At 37.1% G+C, this 24,862-nt stretch overlaps 1 protein-coding gene across 1 annotated transcript in view; it reads right to left on the bottom strand.

The window, feature by feature from the left end:
• Nucleotides 1-23,391, bottom strand: part of LOC121421375 — a 28,724-nt gene extending 5,333 nt beyond the window's left edge. The window contains exons 1-13 of the mRNA XM_041616073.1: nt 23,095-23,391; nt 22,366-22,561; nt 20,987-21,185; nt 20,512-20,637; nt 19,515-19,641; nt 19,050-19,119; nt 17,970-18,084; nt 17,194-17,311; nt 13,972-14,081; nt 12,849-12,938; nt 11,362-12,424; nt 10,822-11,022; nt 4,670-4,733 (exon numbers count right to left, since the gene is read on the bottom strand). Coding sequence (XP_041472007.1) covers nt 4,670-4,733; nt 10,822-11,022; nt 11,362-12,424; nt 12,849-12,938; nt 13,972-14,081; nt 17,194-17,311; nt 17,970-18,084; nt 19,050-19,119; nt 19,515-19,641; nt 20,512-20,637; nt 20,987-21,185; nt 22,366-22,561; nt 23,095-23,222 — 2,607 coding nt within the window. The 5' untranslated portion in view covers nt 23,223-23,391. The remainder of the gene's footprint in view (nt 1-4,669; nt 4,734-10,821; nt 11,023-11,361; nt 12,425-12,848; nt 12,939-13,971; nt 14,082-17,193; nt 17,312-17,969; nt 18,085-19,049; nt 19,120-19,514; nt 19,642-20,511; nt 20,638-20,986; nt 21,186-22,365; nt 22,562-23,094) is intronic.
• Between the last annotated feature and the right edge of the window lie 1,471 nt (nt 23,392-24,862).

Raw genomic sequence — 24,862 nt, 5'->3', positions numbered from 1 at the left:
ATAATGATGTTTTAAAGAAGCTAATATCATCAAACGCTTGTGTTTTCATCAAATTTATGAGATGATTTTCTACCCTTTACAGGCATTTGGACACCTGCATGCCCGATGTTGTTGCCAGTAAATTTTTGTAAGGTTCAAATATTATCATTCAATTAAGGGACCCCCTTTAAGGCAGCACCAATTAAGGTAAGTTACATATAATGCTACAAAGTAACAATGATAGTGAGAATTCTGAGTAGAGTCCTGGAGGATACAGTTTAAAGAGAAACTCCAGGGGTGTTTCATCAATATTTTCGTCCGACAAGTTGTCAGATCTGACAACTTTCCTGGATTCTGATTGGTTGAGAAGCACTGTTACTATAGTAACTGTCGGATAAAACAGGACTTGTCGGATAAAACGTCTGACAAGTCCTTTCATGAAACGCTCCCCAGTAGTTGCAGTAAACACTGATTTCATGAGGACTGTAAAACAAGGCTTAATTGTCAGTATATCATTGAGGATCTAGATCTGGTACAGTGACATAAACTGAACTTTGTGAAATCTTGAAATCTACGCTGAAAATGTTCACACTGAAGATCACCAACACAGATAGGCACACGTAGGACAGTGTATCATTATTGCTGGAATAAAGACCCGACGGAAGTGACCGAATCCGCGCTTATTTTGCTTATTTCTCGGCAATTACACAATTTCTTCCAGAATCCTTTGGCACATATTTTTTATTCATACAAACAGACACTTGGGTGGTCATCATATTAGATTCTGTAAAAAGTCATTTTGAGATCGTTACCAAAACTGGAATTTATCTTTAAGGGAATTTTCATACTATGGAGTTCTGAAGGATGCAATTTTGGAAGCTTTCCTGTAAGAGTTTGGGAGTTTGTTTACTTTAGAGTGGAGTTCTGAAGAATAAAGTTTTGGAAACTTTCCTGTAAGAGTTTAGGGGAATTTTAACATTATGGAGTTTTTATAAGGGATACAATTTTGAAAGCTTTCCTGAAAGAGTTTGGGAGTTTGTTACTTTAGAGTGGAGTTCTGAAAAATACACTTTCAGAAATTTTCTTGTAAGAGTTTAGGAGCATGTATAGAATGGAGTTCTGTAGAATACACTTTGGAAACTTTCCTGTTACAGTTTAGGAGCATGTTTACTTTGAAAATGGAGTTCTGGAGAATACAATCATTTAGAAGCTTTCCCAGGTGTTACCTCTTCATGTATGCTGAAAATTAATTAGCATCATACCTGCTTTGAACTGTTGTGCCTTCTTAAAAAGAAAACGACAACCAAAAAAGATAATGCTTCAGTAAATTCACTTGGCCATTCAGAGTAGTGTTTAGGCTGAAGAAAGATGTAAACAATATATGACTATAGGGGAATAGGACAAGGAAGATCATTGTAAAGAAATAGGGTCGCAAGAAGAGGTTGTGAAGAGTGGATGCAAGTTAAAGGACAAGCCCACCCCAACAAAACATTTATTTGAATAAAAAGAGAAAAATCCAACAAGTATAACACTGAAAATTTAATGAAAATCGGATGTAAAATAAGAAAGTTATGACATTTTCTTAAGAGTTGCACTTACATGTAATTTCACAAAACAGGTATATATGCACATCCTAGTCAGTATGCAAATAGAGAGACTGATGACATCATCCACTCACTATTTCTGATGTATTTTTATCAAATATGGCATTTTCTAATTTTCTCCTCATTGTAAAGTGAAACAACAATAAATTCCTCCCTGAACAAGTGGAATTATCATTCCTTCATAGTATATGCTCAAGTCAAGTTGGTCATTATTGACAAGTCTATCAAAAATGAAATATTGTATAGTTTAAACAATAAAAAAAAATAGTGAGTGAAGTCCATCATTAACTGTCTTATTTGCATGTCACTGAATTGTGCATATCACTGATTTAAGAAAAATAAGCAAAAGTTTAAAATGTCATAGCTTTCTTATCTTACATTTAATTTTGTTGAATTTTGAGTGTTATACTAGTTTGGGTTTCTCTGTCTATTTCTGGGGTGGACTTGACCTTTAAGAGAGAGAGAGAGAGAGAGAAACTAAATTGACTGATTTCAACTTAGAGTTTATGTTTAGGAAATAAACTTAAATGTTTTCATTTTACTGGATAGTTCTTTTGGTGCTAAATATCTAACCATGACCAGAGTATGAGGAATGAACAAAAGCAAGAAGAAAAAAAGTTGAAAAGAGAAAAGAAGAAACAGGTTATTTCAGCAAAAAAAAAATCAATCAAATTTTGTGTGAATCAGACCATAAAGCACATACAAGCAAAAAGTTCATTCGGGATCACATGCGTGTGTACAAAACCTATTCATTCCCTTTCAATGTGAAAAGAGAAAAGCCCAGACCATACAAAAACAAGACTGAAAAGCCGCTTACACATTTACTTCCCAACAAAGCCAAGATTTCCAGTATACTATGAGAAAGACATTCACCACTTGGTATACAAATATGAACTCCAAACGAGACCAGATTCACCATAAATGTATCAATTTTGGGAGCATTTTTGGCAGTATTTGTCCAATTCTGCGTCTGTTGACTTGACTTAAAGAGTGTTTGTTGGGAAGCGATAAAGCCATGTTTGCTCCCCTTTTCAGAACGTCGGAAAAGATGTTCTGGTAGTGACTGAGATAGGTTGACAAGTGGATCCACGCCTACTGATATGAAAAGTGCATTTGAACTATACGATTTGGTTCACCTGCAAAGTAGGTTTGAGACTAAGATTCATTTTTTTTTACATACATGCAAAACTACTCTTGATTAGATTATAGAACTTGTATGTCCGTTTTATAAATTTCTACATGTTCATTCACGAATGAGACATGTCAAACTCATAGAAATGGGCACCTCCAAGTTCCTTTATTGTTAAAGGAGAATGAAACCATTGGAACAAGATAGCTTGTGTGAAAACAGAAAAATCAAAGAAAAAGATCAACAAAAGTTTGAGAAAAATCGGACAAATAATGAGAAAGTTATGAGCGTTTGAATATTGCGATCACTAATGCTATGGAGATAGCAAATTGGCACTGCGACAAAGATGTTTGATGTCACCTGTGAACAACTCTCCCCATTACTTTAGTATATATTTCACTTGAATTGCCTCTTTTATCACATCTATCCATAGATCATGTGTTCTTTCTACATGAGGGCATGTAATACATATTTTTTAAGAATACATCATGCATAAAGAGTTTGTATCATCATAAGAAAAAGCAAAGAGACATTTTGAGGGTATTTTATAGTCCACCACAGGGAAAGTTGTTCATCAGTGACATCACACATCCTTGTCGCATTGCCAATGGGAGGATCTCCATAGCATTACTGATTGCAATATTCAAATGCTCATAACTTTCTCATTATTTGTCCGATTTTTCTCAAACTTTCTTTATTCTTATTCTTTGATTTTTCTGTTTCTACACAAGCCTATTTGTTCCAAAGGTTTCATTCCCCTTTAAAGACGTCTGGACATATTTCAGACATACTGCGTAAACGTGTTTTAAATATTGTACCTGATGATAAAAGGAATACACAAGTACAATAACTTTTCTGACAAAATGAAAATTTATGTAATTTGTATCCCATTTTTCAGATCTGGGTCCCATAACACAAAGGTTAGCGATTAATTGTACACTCGATTTTCATGATTGATTGTACTTTGTAGTCAATGGAATAAATTGTAGAAAATTGTTCTTCGATCATTGCTAATCTTTGTGTTACGGGCCCCAAGACGTTAGAACCTAGTCATTTAACAGTGTTGTGATATGCACTTTCTTTGTGTTTCATTTTCTTAAAGCATTTTGTCTTTTTGTACCATGATATTTGCAGCTACTTTGTCTTAAATGGGCACTAGCGTGCCTGCGGGGAGGGGGGGGGGAGGGAGGCAGTCTGCCCCCCTGACGAGTCACAATCCCCTTCCCGACGAACTTGAAGACCTTCTTGCCCCCCTCCTGACGAGTTTGGAAGACCTCTTTTGCCCCCCCCTGATAAGTTTTGAAGACCTTTTTTGCCCCTCCCCCCCTGACGAGCTTGAAGACCTTTTTTTTTTGCTTATCAATTTTGTTTCTGGTACGAGATCCTTTATTTCTTAGTGAAGACCTTTTTTTTTTGCTTGTCAATTTTTTTTCTGGTATGAAATCCTTTATTTGTGATGCAAGACAAAGACCTTTTTTGGGGCTTGTCAAATTTTTTGGCCGACGGTTTTGCCCCCCCTCCCCCTGTGGAAAATCCGCATACTTCAATGCAGGATTTGTTTCTTGAAACCATCACAGGCCAAAAAAGAGTAAAGTATCAACACCCGTTTCAATGGGATATCTAAGAAGATTGCGAAACCTGTTTCTTGACTACTAGCTGTTGGATACATTCAAGTATCGGGTCGTGTGGTCCAGTGGTTAGAGCATTGGACTCATAATCGCAAGGTTGTGAGTTCGAATCCCAACTCTGCCATTGTCTCCACTTCAATAAAAAGGCCCGAGAGTGATATCTGTCGTCTATAACGTCAGCCATTATGACTGATTAACCTAGACGTAAAATGTTTCATAGGTAATTGGTTATATACCAGCTTGGCATTTACCAGCAAAATGCTGTCCTGCCGAGTTCCTACGGGAGTTACCACAAACAGAAACAGAAGTCATTATCACATTATGCCTACCTTTGATTGACGAAGTGGGGTCGGTGTGTGGAACATCTTGAAGGAATGCTGAGCTTTAGCAGATCTACAGAAAGAAAAGTGGAGATGGAGAGGAACAGAGAGAAATTCATTTAGAAAATAAAAATGTTGAAATTTGCACTTTTCTACACCATTTTGTACATGTTGCACAAAACAGCAAGAGCATCTCGCTATTCTCAAATAAGAATGGAAACAAAGGTTGAGGGAGAGAGTCAGGTGAAGTAATACTGTGGTATTCTGAGATGTTTATAAAGGAGGGTTTGAAAAGATAAAAAGGATTGGCATTTAAACATACATTTATGAAAAGGACAAGTGAAAAAGAAACAAAAAAAAAGAGAGAAAAAGAGTTTGGGAGAGTGAGGGAGAGAGATAAAGAACAGTGTGAGAGACAAAAAAAGAGAGAAAAAGAGTTTGGGAGAGTGAGGGAGAGAGATAAAGAACAGTGTGAGAGACAAAAAAAGAGAGAAAAAGAGTTTGGGAGAGTGAGGGAGAGAGATAAAGAACAGCGTGAGAGACAAAAAAAGAGGAAAAGATGAAAAATAAATAATTAGGGAGAGAAGAGAAAAAGAAAAATAGATAAACAGAGAAAGGGAAAGAGAGTAAAATAAGGAGAGTGGGAAAGAGATGGAAGGATCGGGTAGTCTGCTGCTGACCCTGATTAAAAGTTTTATCAACATTACAAGTGGGTCTTCACATAAGACTAGTGCAAATAAAACTTCCTGAACAAGAAGGACCTTCTGTACACAAGTCTTTGACCAGTAGGGACCTTAGACTGCATATTCAGACCAGTCTACTCTAGTGACGGGTTTGCACAGCAAACAATGACGATGATGTTGATGATGATATTGATAATAATGATGATAATGATGATGATGTTGATGATGATGATGAAGATGATGATTGTGGTGATGATGGTGATAGTGATGATGGTGATAATGATAATAATAACAACAACAATATTAACAATATCAATAATAACTAGACAACAATAATAAAGATGGCACATGTACATGTATATAAAGCACAAAATACACACAGTAGGCAAAATTGCATGTCCCTGGGATGGGGGGGGGGGAGGGGGGTATAGAGAAGAAAGGAGAGGGGGAGTGGGGGCTAGAAAACAGAGTCTCTATTTCTGCACACAGCCTGAGGTCCTAACAGCCCTCAATCCTGACACCTGATTAATCAGTATGTTACCTCACAAAGAATCGGGAAGAAAAGAGGTAGATTTTAAGATAACATCAGGCAGAGAAAAGAACAACATGCGTTCTAATCCACCCAAAGAACGGAACTACTTTGTAACATGGAGAACTTTGAAAATATCAAGGAAGAAAAAACAAAATCAGTCGGCAATGCGTGTATGTGTACATGAACATGAGGAAAGCTTGCTAGCAAAATAATGTACTGAGCTCTGTGTACAAACGTAATTTTGAGGAATCCAAATACAAACATATCTACAGCACAAACAAATACAAGGGAAAAAAGGGGGAGGGGTGATATCCAAGCAATAGCATGTACAAGAAGTTAAGGACAAAGGCAACAGATCAAATCATTGACCAATGTTTCCCCTTTTTAAGCACAAAATATGATTCTGCAAAAGTTAGAACATTGCAGAGTTTGCCTGACATAGCAAGAAGAATCTAAATTCCGACATTTATAGTAAGTTTCGTAATGACAAGCCTGTAATACATGTTATTCATGATCTTGAGCTGAAAGTGTTAAAGTAGAGCTGCTAACCTTTGCAATTATAAAAGTTCTGTATCTCCAAAATTAGTTTGGTATTTCCCATCAAAATTTGTATTACCTCTTATCTTTTTTACCATCCTCTCGTAGTGGGAATGCCGAACATTTTGCTACAAGCTACAAGGTAGTTTATATCCATTATTATACATAAACATTTACCATGTCATTAGATCTACAAATGATAATGTACTACATCATTTTATCAAATAACATTAAATTGTTTACAGACAAAAGAAGCCCCCCCCTTCATATTTTTTGGATTCCCCTTTGTATTTTGTCACATTTTGGTAACAAATACAATTGCCATCTTTCTCCCTCTCTCCCGTTCCCTCCCTAAGCACCCCGTCCGTACCCCCTTCTTCTCTCTCTGTCTCTCAATCCACTTGCCAATATTCAATATATCTCTACCAATACCCTGACTAGCCCAAGGGGCAATCCGACCCTCTGCGTCAACCAGCGGTGCCCCGAACAATAACAAATTCTTTCAAAAGCGCCTTATATTGAGGGAAATCAACGACCCCGCTAAGTGCTGGATTAATCCACACAATAAGGCCACAATCTCTTTGCTGGTTCTGAGAGCGAGTTTTTTTTTTTGAAGCTCAAAGCCCTCAGCTCTGTTAACTTTTAATATGAGAATTTAATTTGATGTATTATCTACCTGGGTCCCGTCTCACAAAGAATTACGATTGATCCAATCAATCTCAACTGTATGGAAATCCATCCATATCATCATTTATTCTACAGGAAATTTGCACATTCTCCTTTAGTAAACCGGTGTGTTGGCTCAGTTGGTAGAGCGTCCGTCTCACAACCGGGAGGTCGGGGGTTCAAACCCGGCCGCGTCAGACCAAAAGACGTTAAAAGATGGGAGTTGCTGCTACCCTGTTTGGCGTTCAACCACTAAAGGGATAGAGCCTCGTCGATCTGGCGCTGCACGGTGGCTGCCGGGCCCACGATCAATTGGGCAAAGCAAATTTTCGGAGTATTTCATTTCATGTCTATTTCGAACAATAAATTATGGATTTGGATTTGGAAAACAAGGAGAATCACACTGAATCTTCATGAGAATGATGAATGTATGGATATACATCGTATCTAGACAATATTTTGAACAGATTGGCATTTCAGATGACGTTGTGGGCCATCAATAGTTGTGTCTGATTGGATCAATCACAACTCTTTGTAAGATGGGTGGAGAGTGGCAAGGTATAAAAATAGATTAAAGGTATTGTTTAACTTTGTGAGCAGCCGATTTGAAAAATTCTCAAACCAAGATGAAACGTGTGTACAAGTGCATGTATTAGAACTAATAGACCCTGAAAACAATCATTATTGAGAATGAAAAGCCAAAACTACAAGGCAAACCCAAATTTTGTAAATAGGCGTCTTATAGACACCTAAATAGTACACAAAAGAGTATGGAATGAAATTAAGATGGTGTTACCGGTCACTTTATATTTCTATTTTTGAAGCACTTAATCATTATTTTCGAACGCAATTTTTTTCTGGGCTTCATTTTTGTAACATATCACAGACACAGGTGACAAGTGTGACCTTCTAGCTCAGATTTTTAAAAAGTCAAACCAATGTTAACCAATCACTTTAACGTCTTGGCTAAGGACGCTAGGCCATGGTGGGATTCGAACACACGACCCTCTGATTACTGGGAGAGTCAGAACCGTACGACGCTTCCATTCGTCAAGACACAGGGGCAGGGGAGCTGTTTCCCTGTTTAAATATGTACATCAAAAGAAATCATTTGATCTTAAAGGGGAGTGAAACCTTTGGCACAAATAGACTTGTGTAGAAACAGAAAAATCAAAGAATAAGAATAAAGAAATTTGAGAAAAATCGGACAAAAATAATGAGAAAGTTATGAGCATTTGAATATTGCAATTACTAATGCTATGGAGATCCTCCCATTGGCAATGCGACAAGGATGTGTGACGTCACTGATGAACAACTTTCCCTTTGGTGGACTATAAAATACCCTCAAAATGTCTCTTTTTGCTTTTTCTAATGACGATACAAACTCTTTATCCATGATGTATTCTTAAAAATATGTAATAAATGCCCTCATGTAGAAAGAACACATGATCTATCGATAGATGTGATAAAAGAGGCAATTCAAGTGAATGGGGAGAGTTGTTCACAAGTGACATCACACATCTTTGTCGCATTGCCAATTTGCTATCTCCATAGCATTAGTGATCGCAATATTCAAATGCTCATAACTTTCTCATTATTTGTCAGATTTTTTCTCTAACTTTTGTTGATCTGTTTCTTTGATTTTTCTGTTTTCACACAAGCTATCTTGTTCCAATGGTTTCATTCTCCTTTAAGGAATCATCTGCATTTAAACGACATCCTTGATTAAGTACGATAATCAATTTTCTACCGTGACTGAAATTTTCAAGCTTGTTTGTTTTGCAGATTAGAATTTTCTTACAAAAGATGTGACTCTGGATACAAGATGAACAAGGCTTTATTATTCAACTTATCTATTCTAATAGTAATATTAGGCTCAAATGGATTGTGTAAAAAAAGTTTTGAGTTTGATACTTTACAAAAGATATTTTGAGAAAAAACTCTAATAAAATATTGACTATTTTTATCACAAAAATAGAGAAAATTGGGTCATTATATCTACCATTTGGCGAAAGAAAAGTTATTCGCCATGAAAGATTTTCCACTAAATTAAAAGTATTGTTTGAAAATGAGCATTATTGTAGCTCTAGGTTTCAATTAAGAAACACAGAGCTTAAAGTGGAAGAGCTGTGGTGTAGTGGTTCTGACTGTCGCCTTGTAATCAGAGGGTCCTGTGTTAGAATCCCACCGCGGTCTAGCATCCTTTGGCAAGGCGTTGAATCCACACTTTGCCACTCTCGACCCAGGTGCTAAATGGGTACCCGGTAGGATTCGAAAGATATTGTTTGTTTGAATTTGCCAGCGCCATAATGAGGCTGCGATGAATGCAAGGAATGCTCCCCAGAGAGCGGAAAATTGTGCACTTTTCATGTGGGATTAAAATGAATCCAACGACCGGGGTGATAATATGCTGTAAAGCGATTTGAGCCATTCTGGGAAAAGCGCTATATAAAAATTGGCTATCATTATTATTATGTTGGCTTCATGCAAAGTCTTATACATTTCACTGTGGAATTTCTCACCGTTTTCGTTGAAAATTTCAGGGTTTTGTGTTTGCTGGGACTTGATCGGTAATAATGTACACAGAAGAATGGATAACATTTTTTTTCTTCCAAAATCGAAGACTTTGGTTATACAATGCAAGTTACTGCATAATATCATTTTTGTTCATGAAAAACAAAATAAAATGCAACTGTAGCTATTTTTCTTCAGAGATAGGGAGAGGTTCTTTCAAGTTTATTATAGATCATGCATGATTGACCTGTCCCTTTAAACCTTTATTCCCTTAAAAACCCTGAAATCTCATTCCCGATCAGCTTATCATGAGAACAAAATGGAAGCTGTGTTAACATCTTAAAAAAGATGTCAAACCGAAAAGACATGCACATGAATCATTCCAAAACCCCATCGCGCCCTCCAATACAGTTAGTCAAATAGAATGACAATAATAACCATAGGGGTAAAGGGCTCCCTCTTTGTGTGGACGTTCCCTCAGGGGCACAAGAACAAATACAATGTAGATTTTAATCCCTGCCATTGTGCTGGGGGAAGGGAAATCATTCTTGTTTATTCTAGAAATAAGAAAAGAATGACTGGGTAAATGAGGTGCAGTTATGCTTGTACATGAAAGGGGCATATATCAAAGCAGAATAGATTAGGTGGAGATATACATCTGTTATCAAATGTTTGAGGGTTTGAGGGGAATTATTGGGGGGAAAAGGAAAAATGCAAGATTTTTCTCAGTCACATAATTTGTAGCATATGGGAATAAACTATATCTAAGCTAAAACTTTTATTGATAAAGTGAAGACTGTATATCTAAAAAAAAATGTGAGCAACAGAGGGACTTGAAAAAAAGAGAGGAAGAAACATGAAAGGAGGAAGAGAAGGGGGATGGGAAGAGGAAAAAAGTTAGATTGATAAAAGAAATCAAGACAGAAAAACAGAGAGGGGGGGGGGGGGGGGGGGGTAGCCATCAAGATATAGGATGCCTTTCCCTTAGGTACATGAGGATTTTTCAAGAAAGTCCCCTCACCATCATTAAACAAGGCAAGAACATAATATTCACAAAAGACTACAAACACATATTTATAACAAATACTGAAAAAAAGTCCTTTACAACTTAGAAGAGATGACAGAAAATAAATTTGCATGAGATATTAAAATAAACCCAAGAAAAGTATCATCACCATGAGGAAATCACATTTCAGTAGATCCAATTCCTATCCAAGAGAACTTCTTACCTACAAACCAGCCGCCTGGCTGATGGCATATTCATTGGGTTCTCCCAGGCCAGTAGGTGGCGCTCTTCACTCTTAGGTGTTTTGGCACTGTACATCCCTGGTGTGAAATGCTTGGGTCTGAGATTCATCGGGTGTGAAGGGGTCTTGAACAATGAGTTGTTGTTTTCATTCAGAGTAGAGTATCTTTCGGACAGGGGGGATCTATTAATGCAAAATAAATACAGATTACATGCAACTTAGTCAAGCAAATTACAATTTTACTCTTTGCATTGTCACTTTTAAAACAGTCATACTATAAATAAATAACATAAAGACAATTTACATGTTATGTACCTAACAGTCTTTTCATTGGAGTAACAATGTCAATATTCAATGTCATTATCATATCACGGGTTCCTAAACTTCCTATAAATAGACTTGAATAAAAAAATAAAAAAGAATAAATTTTTCTCACTTTCGAATGCACGTTCAAATATATAATGACATTAAAAAAAAATTGGAATGAAAAAGATGCCTGAAATGAGAGCACCAAATTCCTACCTTATTTCTCTCCAAGCTTGTGAGCCGGTATCACCAAGAACAGAGAGGACACCATCCGGAGTGGATTCCAGGCTGTCTATCGAGGGCGCCGTTTTTATTTGGCCATCCAATTGGAAGGCTTTGCTCGGACTATTCTCTTTGTTGCCAGCCGAGCCTCGAATGGGACTTTCCAGGTGGAAGAAGTCGAGGTCCGGTGTTGCACTTCTTGGTGGGCTAAGGTGGCTGGCCTTTGAGGATGGCTGGGATGCCTTTGGTGGTGATTGGGCTTTGGTCGGAAGAGATGGATTCACCATGTACTGCTTGCAGTAGGGGGACAACCAGCCACTGCGCGGCGGCTGTCTTTGAGACCTAGAGGACAATCTTGGGGATGTCCTCTGTCGTTGCTTTGGTGACTTCCCAAGACCACGTCTAGCTTTTGTTGGGGTTCTCCTGCGTTCAGGGGATGCCTTGGCCAAATCCTCAAGTGGGTGGGAAAGCGTTGATCCTTGAGGCTCTTCGCTACCGAATACCTTTGCGTGGAGACGACCAAACATCTTGCTTCGTCCAGCTGAACTTGGTGTGAGTGGAACTTGTCTGTGACCTTTGAAGGATACCTCGTTCGCTTCAATGGTAACTTTCCTTGGTGTCCGTCTTCGACCCAACGGTTGGGCATCTGCCAAGGAACCTTCCTTTCCTGTATGACTGCACCCTAGTGTAGTAAATCCTGATCTGGTGTGTCTTCTAGATGTTCCACTTGCTTCACCCATTGCACCAAGCTCCATGCCAAACCTTGGAGACACCAGATCCTCTGAAGCTAAAGTGTTCAATCCCCTGCATCCTTTGAGCCCTTTTCCTGGAGTCGACCCCAACTCTGCCAGCTCTCTGACCCTGGAACTTGTCCGATGCCTTGCAGGTCGCGCTGCCCCAGGACCTTTCTGGGTCAGACGTTGGCTCTGTCTTGTGTCGCGGCGATTTTGATCTTGGGACGTTGTAACTGAAGTCCCTTGAGCCTGAAGCTCATTATCCCTCTGGTTGCGAGGGGTGAAGATATTGATGACTCGCTGGAAGAAGCTGTTTGTTGGCGCTGTGAAATGACCAAAATTAATCTTTCGATGTTGACAAATTTGTTCTATGTACTTATCATTTGTAGTGACACTGGAAATATAAAATTGGGCTTTTCTCGATTGATTTATCTTTGTGGGCTATTAAGAAGTAAAAGCTGCTTCTAATTGATTGGTCACATTAACATGCATACACTCAGTCAAGAAAAATGAGAATACATGCATCCCTCATTTTCTTGCAGGTTCACAGCCGAATCAAAGGATGAAAAAGGGATATGTGAAATATGAATATTCAACAACTATTGGGAGGGCTTTTACTTTCTTGAAATCTCACAGTCAAATGGTCATGTTCATCACAGTATACAAACAATGGTTACACATCATGCCTTAGAGGTACTCTAGGCAAGTGCACTATCTTGAATAAGAATACTGTTTAATATGACTTACCTGGTTTAGGTTTTTCTTCTAGTTTCATTCGCTTGCTATCCTGTGACACTTCTCCACATGTTCTCTCTGTGTGATGTCTTCTTTTCAATCCTGCAAAAAAAAGGGAAAAGAATGAAAATAAGTTGCAAATTGCTACTTGTAGTTTACACCCACTTTTTCTAAATTCTATTTGGTCATATCCGGCATGTTCAGGGGGGGGGGGGGTGTTTCACAAAGATTTAAGCATGATCTAGAATCACACTTATATGCCTAGTTGCGTTCGGTATAAAAGGCATGGCCGCATTGGTCAGATCATGCCAAGAGGACGCGCACTACTGCGTATTGACAAAGTAGATTGTAGTATGCAATCTTACTGATCAATGCCCAGTAATAAGGCATGATATTCCCCTCTAGAAAAAAAATCTGAAAAGTAGCCAAGGGGGGCTAAGTCCCCGCCAAAGTCTGAGACACCCTCGTCGGGGATACAAGCTCTTGCATACCAAAGAAAGTGATTTTTCAAGCTGAGTTTGCATGAAAGCTTTATCATTTGATTTATTAAAAGCAGTAAAAAAACAGCATGAGCATGTTATTGCTACTACTTGGGCAAAGGATTTCACATTAAAAAAAGAGAAGAAAATAGAAAAATGTTCGACAATCATTGCTAAGCTTTGTGTAACGGGCCTCAGAGTATAGAGAAAAGGGGAAAAGGAGATTCAACAGAGTATAGGGTGAGGTAGATAAGTAGGGGTGGGGAAGATAAGAAGGACACAATAGAGGGGAAGAAGAGAAATATTACACAGCAGATTCTGATTTAAACCAAGGGTGAAACTGAAAAGCGAGAAACATAGCTCGTTTAATAAATAAGCTTGCCTTGTATATTAATATCCTTCATATTTTTCTTGATTGTGTCATGTTTTGTTTCATACGATGTCAGGTTATTTATTGTAAGATTTGGTTGTATGACAAATGATAAATATAAATCAAGGAGCAGCTTTTTCACTGTACCCTCATATTCACTTTACTTTACGCTTTCCTATACTATACATTTATTTACATAATCCATATACTGTTATCTATAAATCTTTTCATTCTTTGTATTGTACCAATATTTTACAGAGAGACATAAGTTGATTTGAATATTTACCTGAATGTACAGGGTCTTCCTCTTCAGCTACTATGGCCTGGAGTGTCTCAATCTCCCATTTCTCCACATTTGTCTTCCACACAGCTGGTATGAGGATTTCATGATACACCCTGTATTAGTATAAAAATCAATGGTAGAACATTTTTATATTCATCTTCCACATAGCCAGAATGACAATTTTATGATAAACCCTGTAGTAATATAGTGATATTCAATAATTTCTTATGTTCCACTGTCATCTTCATTTTAATTCAACTCAATTCAAATTTATTCAACACATCTTCAACGCAGTTGGTATGATTTTATGACACACCCTGTACTAATATGATAATTCTGTTGAACCTACTTTAGCTGCTTATTTACATCCCATTAAATATTTTACATTGAATAAGGATTATAGACAATGGCAAAGAGTTCTTAAGCTAATTCTGCTATTATAGTGAAGGTATACAAGTACTACATGTAGTATATGGCTCAAACATGGGACTCATCAAACCAAGTTATGGGTTGAATATCCTTAGCTCAACATACCACTAAAAATTCATTGAGGTAGGAAAATCAACTAGCCTGGACCATTTATGTACATAAGCCTTTCATGTAAATGTTACATCATTTTACTATAGTGAGAATTTTCCCTTTATGTCTTCAGTAGTTACAGCGTACATGTACCTCCATCTTTACAGATTAAAACCAATGAAAAAATCAAACAATACATCCTTGTGACACAAAGGAACCAGGTACCCATGATGTCAATTAAACAGAAAAGAAAAATCAATATACCCCCATGGCTGGGATTTGAACCCATGGCCCTCTGTTTCAAAGACACTAATCCACTGGGCCACAATGCTCCAATTATAGTGTACATATACATTCGCCTTTACACATTAAAACCATTGAGAAAATCAATCAATGCATCCTTGTGAAACAATGGAACAAGGTACCCATGATGTCAATTAAACAGAAAAGAAAAATCAATATACCCCCTGGAAGAATATCTTTCACCAGGATGTCCTGTTTATTGTTGCAAGTGAGAAGTCTGGTACCTTTTGTGAAAGAAAGCATTAAGTCACAAAAACTCTTGGGCCAGATCTATTCACTCTATTCTTTCTCTCTTTTTTTTGGAAAGGAATTTTCGTTCATCATGAATTTTCATCATTTTTGTCCTGAGGACGACAAGAACACACTTGTCGAAACGTCAAGATTGGGTGGTGCTTTTCAGGACCAACACTTGCCCAAGAAAGATACATGGTGTACCATGAAACCTACTACACTATTCTTCTTTGCCATGGAAACCTTCAGAAGTTACATCATTCAGATTATCTTGATTATGGAATGATTATGGCCTGTATCCTGAAGTCAGGCTTAACCCTAAATCTCCCGGGGTATTTTGATTCTTGTCATTCCCGGGGGGGGCCATTATGGCCCCCCTTAAGATCTCGGCCGCCGATCGCGCGAGCGACGCAAAAATTTGCACGCTGGTAGTGTGCGATGTAATCTACAAGGCTGTATGGTAAAATTTTCCAAAATAATGATATTTTATTTTATATGAATTAATTATGCTAATTTATGCATAAATCATACTTTTTGCTCTAATTCACTAAATAAAGCTCCTAGAATGCTAATTTTTGGTAAAAAATTTCTTTGTAGCATTCTTAACAATCGTAATTCAAAAAAACTTTGGTTTGGAAATAAATTTCTTATGTATTTTATTGTTTTATGAATTTCTTATGTATTTCTTTGTTTTTTTACTTTTTGTTTTTTATTGTTTTTTCAATGGAAATTGTTCCAGACATAATTCTGATCATAAACAAGGCAAAATTAATTAAGTTTAATCAGTAAAAGTAGAAATAATGAAACATTTATGAATTTTGGCTAAATACGCAATTTGCATTGGATTTGTACATGAAATCACGTTTATGAGCAATTTTGGGTCTGACATGCACTTGCATAATGTTGCGTAATGTCGTAACCGCGTACCCGGGCGTCACAAATTTGGTCTCAAAATTTGCGCGAGACTTGAATGTAAAAAGTCAGTGAGCTGCGAGGTGAAAAAATTTCGCGCAGCAGATATATCGCGAAAATTGTTGAGGGGGGGGCCATTATGGCCCCCCCCCCCCCCCCGGGAGTATTAGGGTTAACTTAGACCATGGTCTAACTCTGTGCTAAAATTACGGGAAGCAAAAAGAGTCAAAATTTTTATTCATTTTATTTATTCCTGATTTCATCCATGGTGAAGAAAATCATCTATTTACACTTCCTAGACCATTACGAACAATTTGAGAGCCAAATGAGCTGAAATATGATATCTCTACCTTTAGTGATTTATGGAACAATTGGCTATCCATAATTAAACCACAACTTTAAACCTGAGTTTAAGTTAAACCCGACTTTAGAATACGGGCCTATGGGTTTATTAAAAAAGTGTACTCCGTGTTCAATCTGGATTTCACTGTGAATCTATTTTTCGTTATGTGGGAAACTGTATTGTGATATGGTTGTAATGTATAATGACTTGAAATCCCTTTAATGTAGTCATTGCTCATCAAAATTATGTGAGTTTAACTTTAAGCTGGCCTGAAATTCAACATTAAAAAAACACAATATAGGGTATTCATATAGATTTATATACATCTTATCGGGTTCTCAAGGCGCTCCTATAATACCCCGGCTAAGCTTGTCTACCGGTTTCGGTGCTCACAGCATTTTGAGGAATCACTTCCTGCCAGTGAGTACCCATTCACCTCACCTGGGTTGAGTGCAGCACAAATGGGTAAATTTCTTGCTGAAGGAATTTTAGCCATGGCAGGGGTTCAAACACAAGACTTATCCACAAGACAACAAAAAAAATCCACACAATAAGTAAGAATACTGCCCAACAGGGTTCCCACAGAAATTTGAAAACAGAATTCCATGACAAAATTGCTGCTTTCCATGACTTCCTGTGATGTCGCGGGAGTTGTGCAGAATTTGGGATGTCAAAAAACTGGGAAATTTGGAAATCATGAACACCAAGGCAATTATAATAGTATGATCAGAGTATGAGAGTTGCGAGACAAACTGGAAAGCTGCCATAGCCAAGAGGTAAATGCAATTCCATGACTTTTTCACAAATTTTCAAAATTCCCTCACTTTTCCCTGACTACAAATTATTCCAGGATTTTCCATGACTATGTAAATTCTGCTAAATAGATACGGTAGAAAAAAAACACTATTCAAACTTACATTTCAGGTCTGGGATGCAGCAGAGGAGGTAATATCTTTGTGAGGTCTGTGTTTGAGAGAATTATATCTTGATGGATGTCAATCAAAGACAGGCCGACTCGGAATATGGTGGTTACTCCTAGAGAGAGACAAGGAGAAAAATAGAAAGGACAATAGAGCTGCCGACCTCGTGCAACCAAAAGAAGTAATCATAATAGTAAATTGTAAATAGAAACAAAAATTAAAGCAAGGAAATACATAGAAAGTACTAATTATATCCGTAGCTCTATTCGGTTGATTAAAGGTTTGAAATATAGCAATTGGTAACAACTGAAGTTTTGATACACAGATCTATTTAACGAAATACGAAAGTCTTAAAGTGGTTGATACGCATGGTCTTTGGCGACACTTAATTTCTTTAATTCATATTTCTTTCTCTTCAATAGCGGTCCACCAGCCACCAGTAAAAAAATATTCTCTAATAGCTAAAAGCAATACATCGACAATCATGGAAGCGCCGTGGTGTAGCGGTTCTGACTCTCCCCTTGTAATCAGAGGGTCGTGTGTTTGAATCCTACCATGGCCTAGCGCCCTTTGGCAAGGCGTCAATCCACACTTGCCATTCTCACCCAGGTGCTAATTGGGTACCGGTAGGAAACAACCGTCATTGTGGCTGCTTGAAATGCTATGAATCCAGTGACCGGGTAATAATAATTGTGAAGCGCTTTGAACAGTCGTAAATTGATAAAGCGCTATATAAATGCCAATCATCATTATTACTCATTATGTATATTTACCATCGAGTAAGATGAGATCCCATATAGCTAGTACGGTGTCCCAGCATGGCAGTGATGTATACAGGCACATGAACCATGGTGTGACGTACATCAAAGGCTGGACACCAAGCGAATCCTGAAGACAGATCACAGACAAAACTCTTATCAATTATGGTAACAAACAAAATTTCTAGATCTAAAGCTGATTATACATAAAATCTTTGGTTATTTAAAAATATAAAGACAAATTATCATACATCGTGGCTGGGCTGTTCAAACCTTGTGTATCAAAATTCAAATGAGGGCATCTTAGAAAAAGCTGCATTTTAGAAATATGACAATGGTGACAATCTTATATAATATATGAAAACATTCTCCTGATACCTGTCAAGAATTCTGTCTAGACAAAAGAAGGCTGCTACCATTGTTACATGTATCACTCTAAAATCAAGCTTATTCTGAGCTGTCATAAGAATATTCCAATTTTGAGATACATGTACATGTACTAAGATTTAACAACCCAGAGCGAATATGTTTTGATAGTTTTTTCTAGACCTAAAGTTGATTGAGCATACATGTACAAGAGTCTCAGTACCTGCAAAATCATAACCTGAAATCATCATCCAATTCCAAACTTGAGAAATATCAAGAAAAAGAAAATATTTTTTATTTTGATTGGGCATCCACTGGAGATAAATCTACCAGTAAAATTGTAAGATAATCCTCTCAAACATGCTTTTATGTCATACTGTACATGTAATTCCTACACAATATTTTAGAGGATGACAGTGAGTGACAAGCACTTGTAGAGGAATTACCGACCTTCTAACTAAAAACAATTCAACATAAAATTAACAAATTTTCATGTGCAGATAACTTCCTATGAACACTTATTGATTAGCTGCAGTCAAGAAACATTGAAAAAAAATTGAAAAAAAAAAGGGCTTCAAAGTTGGAAACAAAAAGGTCTTCAAAGACTGGGGAAGGAAAAAAATAATTAAATCCTTGGGAAATGTAATTGATATAGCACAGAACATACTGACATGAATAAGAATGTAGAATTACAGAGTAGACAAAAATATTTCTGATGATATTACTTACAAAGTGTTTGGCTACTTTTGGGAAGCGTTGTCGAAGAAGCTTGTGGAATAGAGATGCATGACTCTGGATTCTATATTACAATAGAAAATAAAAATAACATGAAAAAAAAACAAATTGGTAAAAGATACATAGAATAGTTTCCCTGAGTCATTTATGTGAACATGTCCTTATTTCATAAAAGATTTTTTTTCCAGAGATCGAGGGTTTCAGATTTTTTGTTTTGTTGGAACTACAGCCCATCCATGATATGCACAACAAGATGATGCCACAGTAGTATGGAAGGATTTATATCCAGACCAAACATGAAGATTTGCATCTAAAGATACTCAGGTTATTTGAAAGTTGAAACTGTTCATAACCAGCTATCATGTTAAAAACTAGTTGTTACAATACACTTCCCTGGTCTAATGTGCTGTTTTCTCCGTGCAAAATAAACAAGGCACCTTTTATTCTAAAGTCACTCACCGTTTGAGATTCTTGTCAAAGTAACCAGCAAGAAACTTTGGTTTCTCGAAGAGCGCCACCATCGCCCAGAAGACATCTTCTTCGTCGTTCATCACCATTAGGAGCATGCCTACCAGGTAAGACATTCCTAACAAACAAATATTAAATATCCATAGCAAATTAAAATAAAATTCCAAGAGAAAATTTCCTACATCGACTTTGTAAACAGGTTGTCCCCAAGATTAAAAAACCACCTTAATTTTGATTCCTCTCAGATAATGTAAGAGAAATTCTGCCCAAGTTGAATCTTTTGAGACCTCAGAAACATGCTCTACTTTGGAGAAATCTTACTTATATATGTAGTGCTATATAAAATGTTTTAAATCATCTGGGGTAAATGGCTTTGATTTGGGCAATTATTCAATTTATGAACTGTAAACCTAGGCAAGGTTATCTGTATCAAATGACATATTTAGAAATGTGTGTTTTATAAAAGGACATTATTTCATCCATCAAAAATATAAATGATTAAGTAATGATTATTGAACTATTACAGATCATGCTCCAGTGAAAATGACATAATTTGCTCAATCAACTGCATTTTTCTTTGCATGACGGATACCATTCCTAATGTTGATAATAAAATTGCTATTTTATTGTCATGTCTTGACTGATAAAAAGTTGATGTTACACATGCGTTTCATTCCATAAAGAAACAAAACTTATTATCCACAAGGGTTGAATTATTCTGCATGCATATTAGTGAAAATGCAAGCTACGTTTTAAAGTACATGACCATTAAAATGGTGAAAACTCATCCAGATTGTCCAAGAGAGAAAACATTCCCAGTAAATTTATTGAAATAGGAACATTCTTAAATTCGTATTCAATAATACATACAAGTAGGAGTTTATTGACACAATTAGGAACACAAAGGTCAAAATGGCAATATCGCTTTCCAAAGAATTTGATAATATTCCTATTTAATAGGAACGCTTGGCAAGTATGCTACACGCACCTTGGCAATATCCCACTGTTGGGTTATAAAGAGCGTATACACTGAGAAGTCTGAAGAGAGATGCACGTCCTTCCTTGGCCTCGGGTTTCGATCCCATGAGGAGACGGTGTGTAGGGAAGGTTCGCTCTGTAGGGAGAGAGAGAAGAGAGGAAATCTTTTCATGTAGTTGAATATATTGTAGAGCAGTGAGCGGTGTAGAGGTGTTGTGGTTCAGTGAATATATACACAAACAAATGCAGAATTTTCATTTAAGAAAACAGAAAACTGGTGACTCTATACTAAACAAATAATTAAAGAGCAGGGCTGCCAACCTGAGTAAGAATATTTCAATAATTTTAAAAGCTGAAAATCAGACTTACGGTGAGGAAATCAGTATTTTCAAAGAAAAACCATAGGACAATATATGATTTTTTTTTTCGTGTAGAAACCATTATTTTGCATGAAACCATCAGTATTCTTCGCTGACTGAACTTACCCAGATCAACAACAATCTGTCTGAGGATCTGCAGAGGAATGAGATGCTTCATCTCGGCTGGCTGATGACGATCCGTCTCCTCTGTTCTACCAGGATTATTCTCCTCCTCTTCATCAAGAGGGGTGCGGTGGTGGGGGCGGAAGCAGTACTCGCTGATACCCAGGTCAACCATCTGGGAGCGTAAGGCCCGTACGCACTCCTGTAGGGTGTCAAAGGTTATGCAATGAAAACAATGCTAGTTCCTAATTAATGGTGTTGTTTTTATATAGCCTATACACCATCCAAAGACGCTCATGGCATTAGCCAAGCAATGTATTTATATAAACAAATTCTACAAATGAACCTTAACTTACACAATGCAATAGGTAAAAACATTAGCGAGTTTGTTACTTTGCATCACTCACTGGAATTCCTAGCTACATCCTGATTGGGACCTGTGTTAGTATTAGAGTGACAAATAGATCTATGAGCAAGTACGGGTCAAATGTCCTGTTATTTGTTTCAACTTTCATGTGTAATTTGCAATGAAGGAATGATATTCCTGATAATCTGAAGAACAAAAATATTCAGAGGACTCGTCGATACCATCAAGCCATGTGATCACGTTCTGAAATGTAACATACATCGGCCTAGCTATTTTGTGTGTAAAAAGAGTTGTAAATGTTTGTTATTTCAAAAATACTTGTCGATATGCTTTGAGTTTGAATAACTTAAGATTACTCTTAGACTTGGGGGGGTTAAGTTTTATGTATGGCATAATTTCCAGATTTTTTTACAGGAACATTTAGTGTACTTTTTCATTAAAGTGTCAGGCAATCTTAATTAGGAAAGTTGATGCATCAATACTTTCGGTGTTGAATACATAAACCTTAACACCTGAGTTTTATCCCTCTGTTATTACATTCTTGCCTTTTCTATACTATAGGGGATGAGGAATACTTAGAAGAGACAAAGTGACTGCTTTCACTACATGTTTATCACTTATTATATGTTGACAAACCATACTTTTTCTTTTAAATGTAAACTAATAATGTGTATGCTGCTCTTTTATTTTTTCTTATTTCTTTTTATTTTTAAATGTATTGTTTATATGTGATTTGTTACACAAAATCATGAAAACCCTATAAAAACTTTAAAAAAAACTTAACACTTGAAGAAAGAAACGTTACCTACCCTTTGCATTCAATTAAAGTTGTTGGGAATCTAACTTAAATGCATGAAACAGCTTGAGGGACAGCATCTCACAAGACAAAAAGTCAGTTATATTCACTGACTACTGTTATAAGCTACTGAAATTGGATAAGAACAAATTAGTCAGTGAAAGCCACTGACAAGGTGCTTTGTGAAACACTCCGTAGGGTGTAGTGTGAAATCATTACCGAATAACTGAACGAGGATGTCTTCTGCTGTTGCTCGCATCCTAGCAGCTTACTCCACAGGACCGGTCTCAGAGTTCTGGGCAAGCCTTTCCGTAGTAGGTATCTCAGCTTGTTGGGGGAATTGATGTAAGAATTTGGCCATTCTGTGATATACCTCTCACATGCTAGCACATGCTCCGCAGAGAGATTCTGCAAACTATAATGAAAAGATTCATGAAAAATAAACATTAAAGGATTTCCATGTGTACATGTATGTTTCTGGTTCTTGTTGTAAGATGACAATGAATTGTTTCTTATTGTTCCTCGCCAACGTTACAGACGCTACGTTGGCTAAGTACAATAAGAAACAAGATGGCGGCGTAAACATCAAGAAAGTTTCCCCCCATTTCTTCATAATATTTTTCTTGATTTTATAATGAATTCTTGTTTAAAAAGGAAATCAATATCATTGAAGTTGTATCACATTTACATGATTTAGGGCTAGATGTTTTAGAAGGATAGTAGAAATCTCAGGGGCAAAAGTTTAAGATTTTTTCCCGATACACGCACATGAATGGAACGCAATCCCTAGCTCCGTGGAGAAGAAGAAGAAGGAAGAAGACGAGGACGACCCTTTCGTGCTATTAATGGATTGATTCTTCTGTGCGCGGCGAGGCGGCATGTAATGAACCCTTGAGTGGACTGCATCCTGCCACGCCGACACTTCCCCGTAAACTCGCGAGTCCTTACCTGCTAGTGTAGTGGTGACTGCGCTCAATGTCCGCTTGATCTTCTGAAAACACAGCAAAGCCATATTCATCGAAACTTACAACTCCGTCAGGAGTTTTACTCCTGATGATGAGCTTGTCTGACTCCATTTGCAATTTATGACTTCCAAACCCCCTGCTTTGTTACATCAAAATTCGAAGAATTTCATTCCGGGCTTTTTCAAAACACCCGCGGCCGTTGCAGCACAATGGTATCCTACAGTAGAAAATACAAATTGAAATAATGCGGTATGGATTCGTAAAATCTCAGTTGCAGTTTCTTCTGACTTCCAGGCCTGCTGACTTCTATTTACATGTTCGTAAGCCAGTCATGCCAATGTAATGCATGCCTCGTTAAAGCTATTTGTTAATTATTTCGACCTGGGAATCGTAGCAGTAAATCTAAATATGAGTTTACGAATGCTTTATTTCTACTCGTTCATTCAGACTATTGTCAGGGAAGTCATCGCCCTTAGACGGCGAACGTACCAATTTATGACAGTACCTCAAGTCTTCAATTACTCAAACCTGGCTTAGTTACCTAAGGTTACATACCTATAATGCTACATTCCATATAGTTTAGTCTTGTATGTAATATTGTCTCATTCAAATAAGAATATATGAATTCAATACTCAATATATTCATAGTGCAAGAATTATATTATTAAGTAGCAAAACAAATTCTCTTCCCCTGAAAGACATTCCAGTTTCTTTATACAAATAAAATCATAGCCTGATTTCTTCTCTATAGGCCTACTTATTAGTAATAATTATCTGAAAATGTATACTGATATGGAGCGTTGCAATAAACTTGCGATAAATAGCAAGTATAGCGTTGGTCAGTTCAATCCCAAATGCTTCAGTCACATCATCGAAACCCACTTCGAACCGATCAAAACGAATACATTACTTCGAATGGTGGCATCGGCAGGTTTGGGGATCCACTTTGGTTTGTGTGTGACTGCGACCATTGTTCTGTAATTTGGGTGCCACGAGCCTAATTACATCTGGAGGGCTAAAGATATTCGTTCGACCCAACCCATTCGAATTTTTTAAATTTGATATTCCTGATTGACAAAAGTGTATGAATATGATTCAAAATCTAACCGTGACTGATTTTAGAAAGGGTAACTACTGAACTTCCTTTGCCCGAATTAGGAAGATACATCAATGATTTGGAACTATGTTTTGACTGGCGGAAGAACTGGAGCTATTTTACTGTTTCAGTTGATGAATTTGATCTCATCATAATAATCTTCATAAATGGCGATTTATTTTCAAAATGAGCTGGCTACGCGGTACCCATCTCTGGTCAGATATGGAATGTCGGAGATATATATCCTATCCAAAGATAGTAAACATTCGACCCTCTAATTTCACATTTATTTTTTATGAATTTTCCTTAAGTGCCATTTTAACACACGAGTCTATAGGGAATGTTTTACCTTTGCAATAAATACCCTCTCCTGAACGTAAGAGGCGTGTTTCTCCGGTGCGAATCTAAGGTCAACGGTCAATGATTTCTATTTGGAGACAGCCATTACATCACTTCACACCACCTGACAATCAAATCAATTTACTGCTCGATTCTTTGCACACAATGAAATCCCACACTGAATTGACCACTTTAGTTTTTAACACAAACCTCCTCTCAATTCAAGGCTGCCACTTGAGATAAATGAATGAGGACGTTGATGGAAATTACTATTTGAAAAAGACAATAATAGAATGTCATAAAACTGAAAAACTAT

The sequence above is a fragment of the Lytechinus variegatus genome, chromosome 9 (genome assembly GCF_018143015.1).
Source record: "Lytechinus variegatus isolate NC3 chromosome 9, Lvar_3.0, whole genome shotgun sequence".
Taxonomy (NCBI): Eukaryota; Metazoa; Echinodermata; class Echinoidea; order Temnopleuroida; family Toxopneustidae; genus Lytechinus; species Lytechinus variegatus.
The sequence above is the reverse complement of the archived record's forward strand: the minus strand, read 5'-3'. Positions and strand labels throughout refer to the sequence as shown.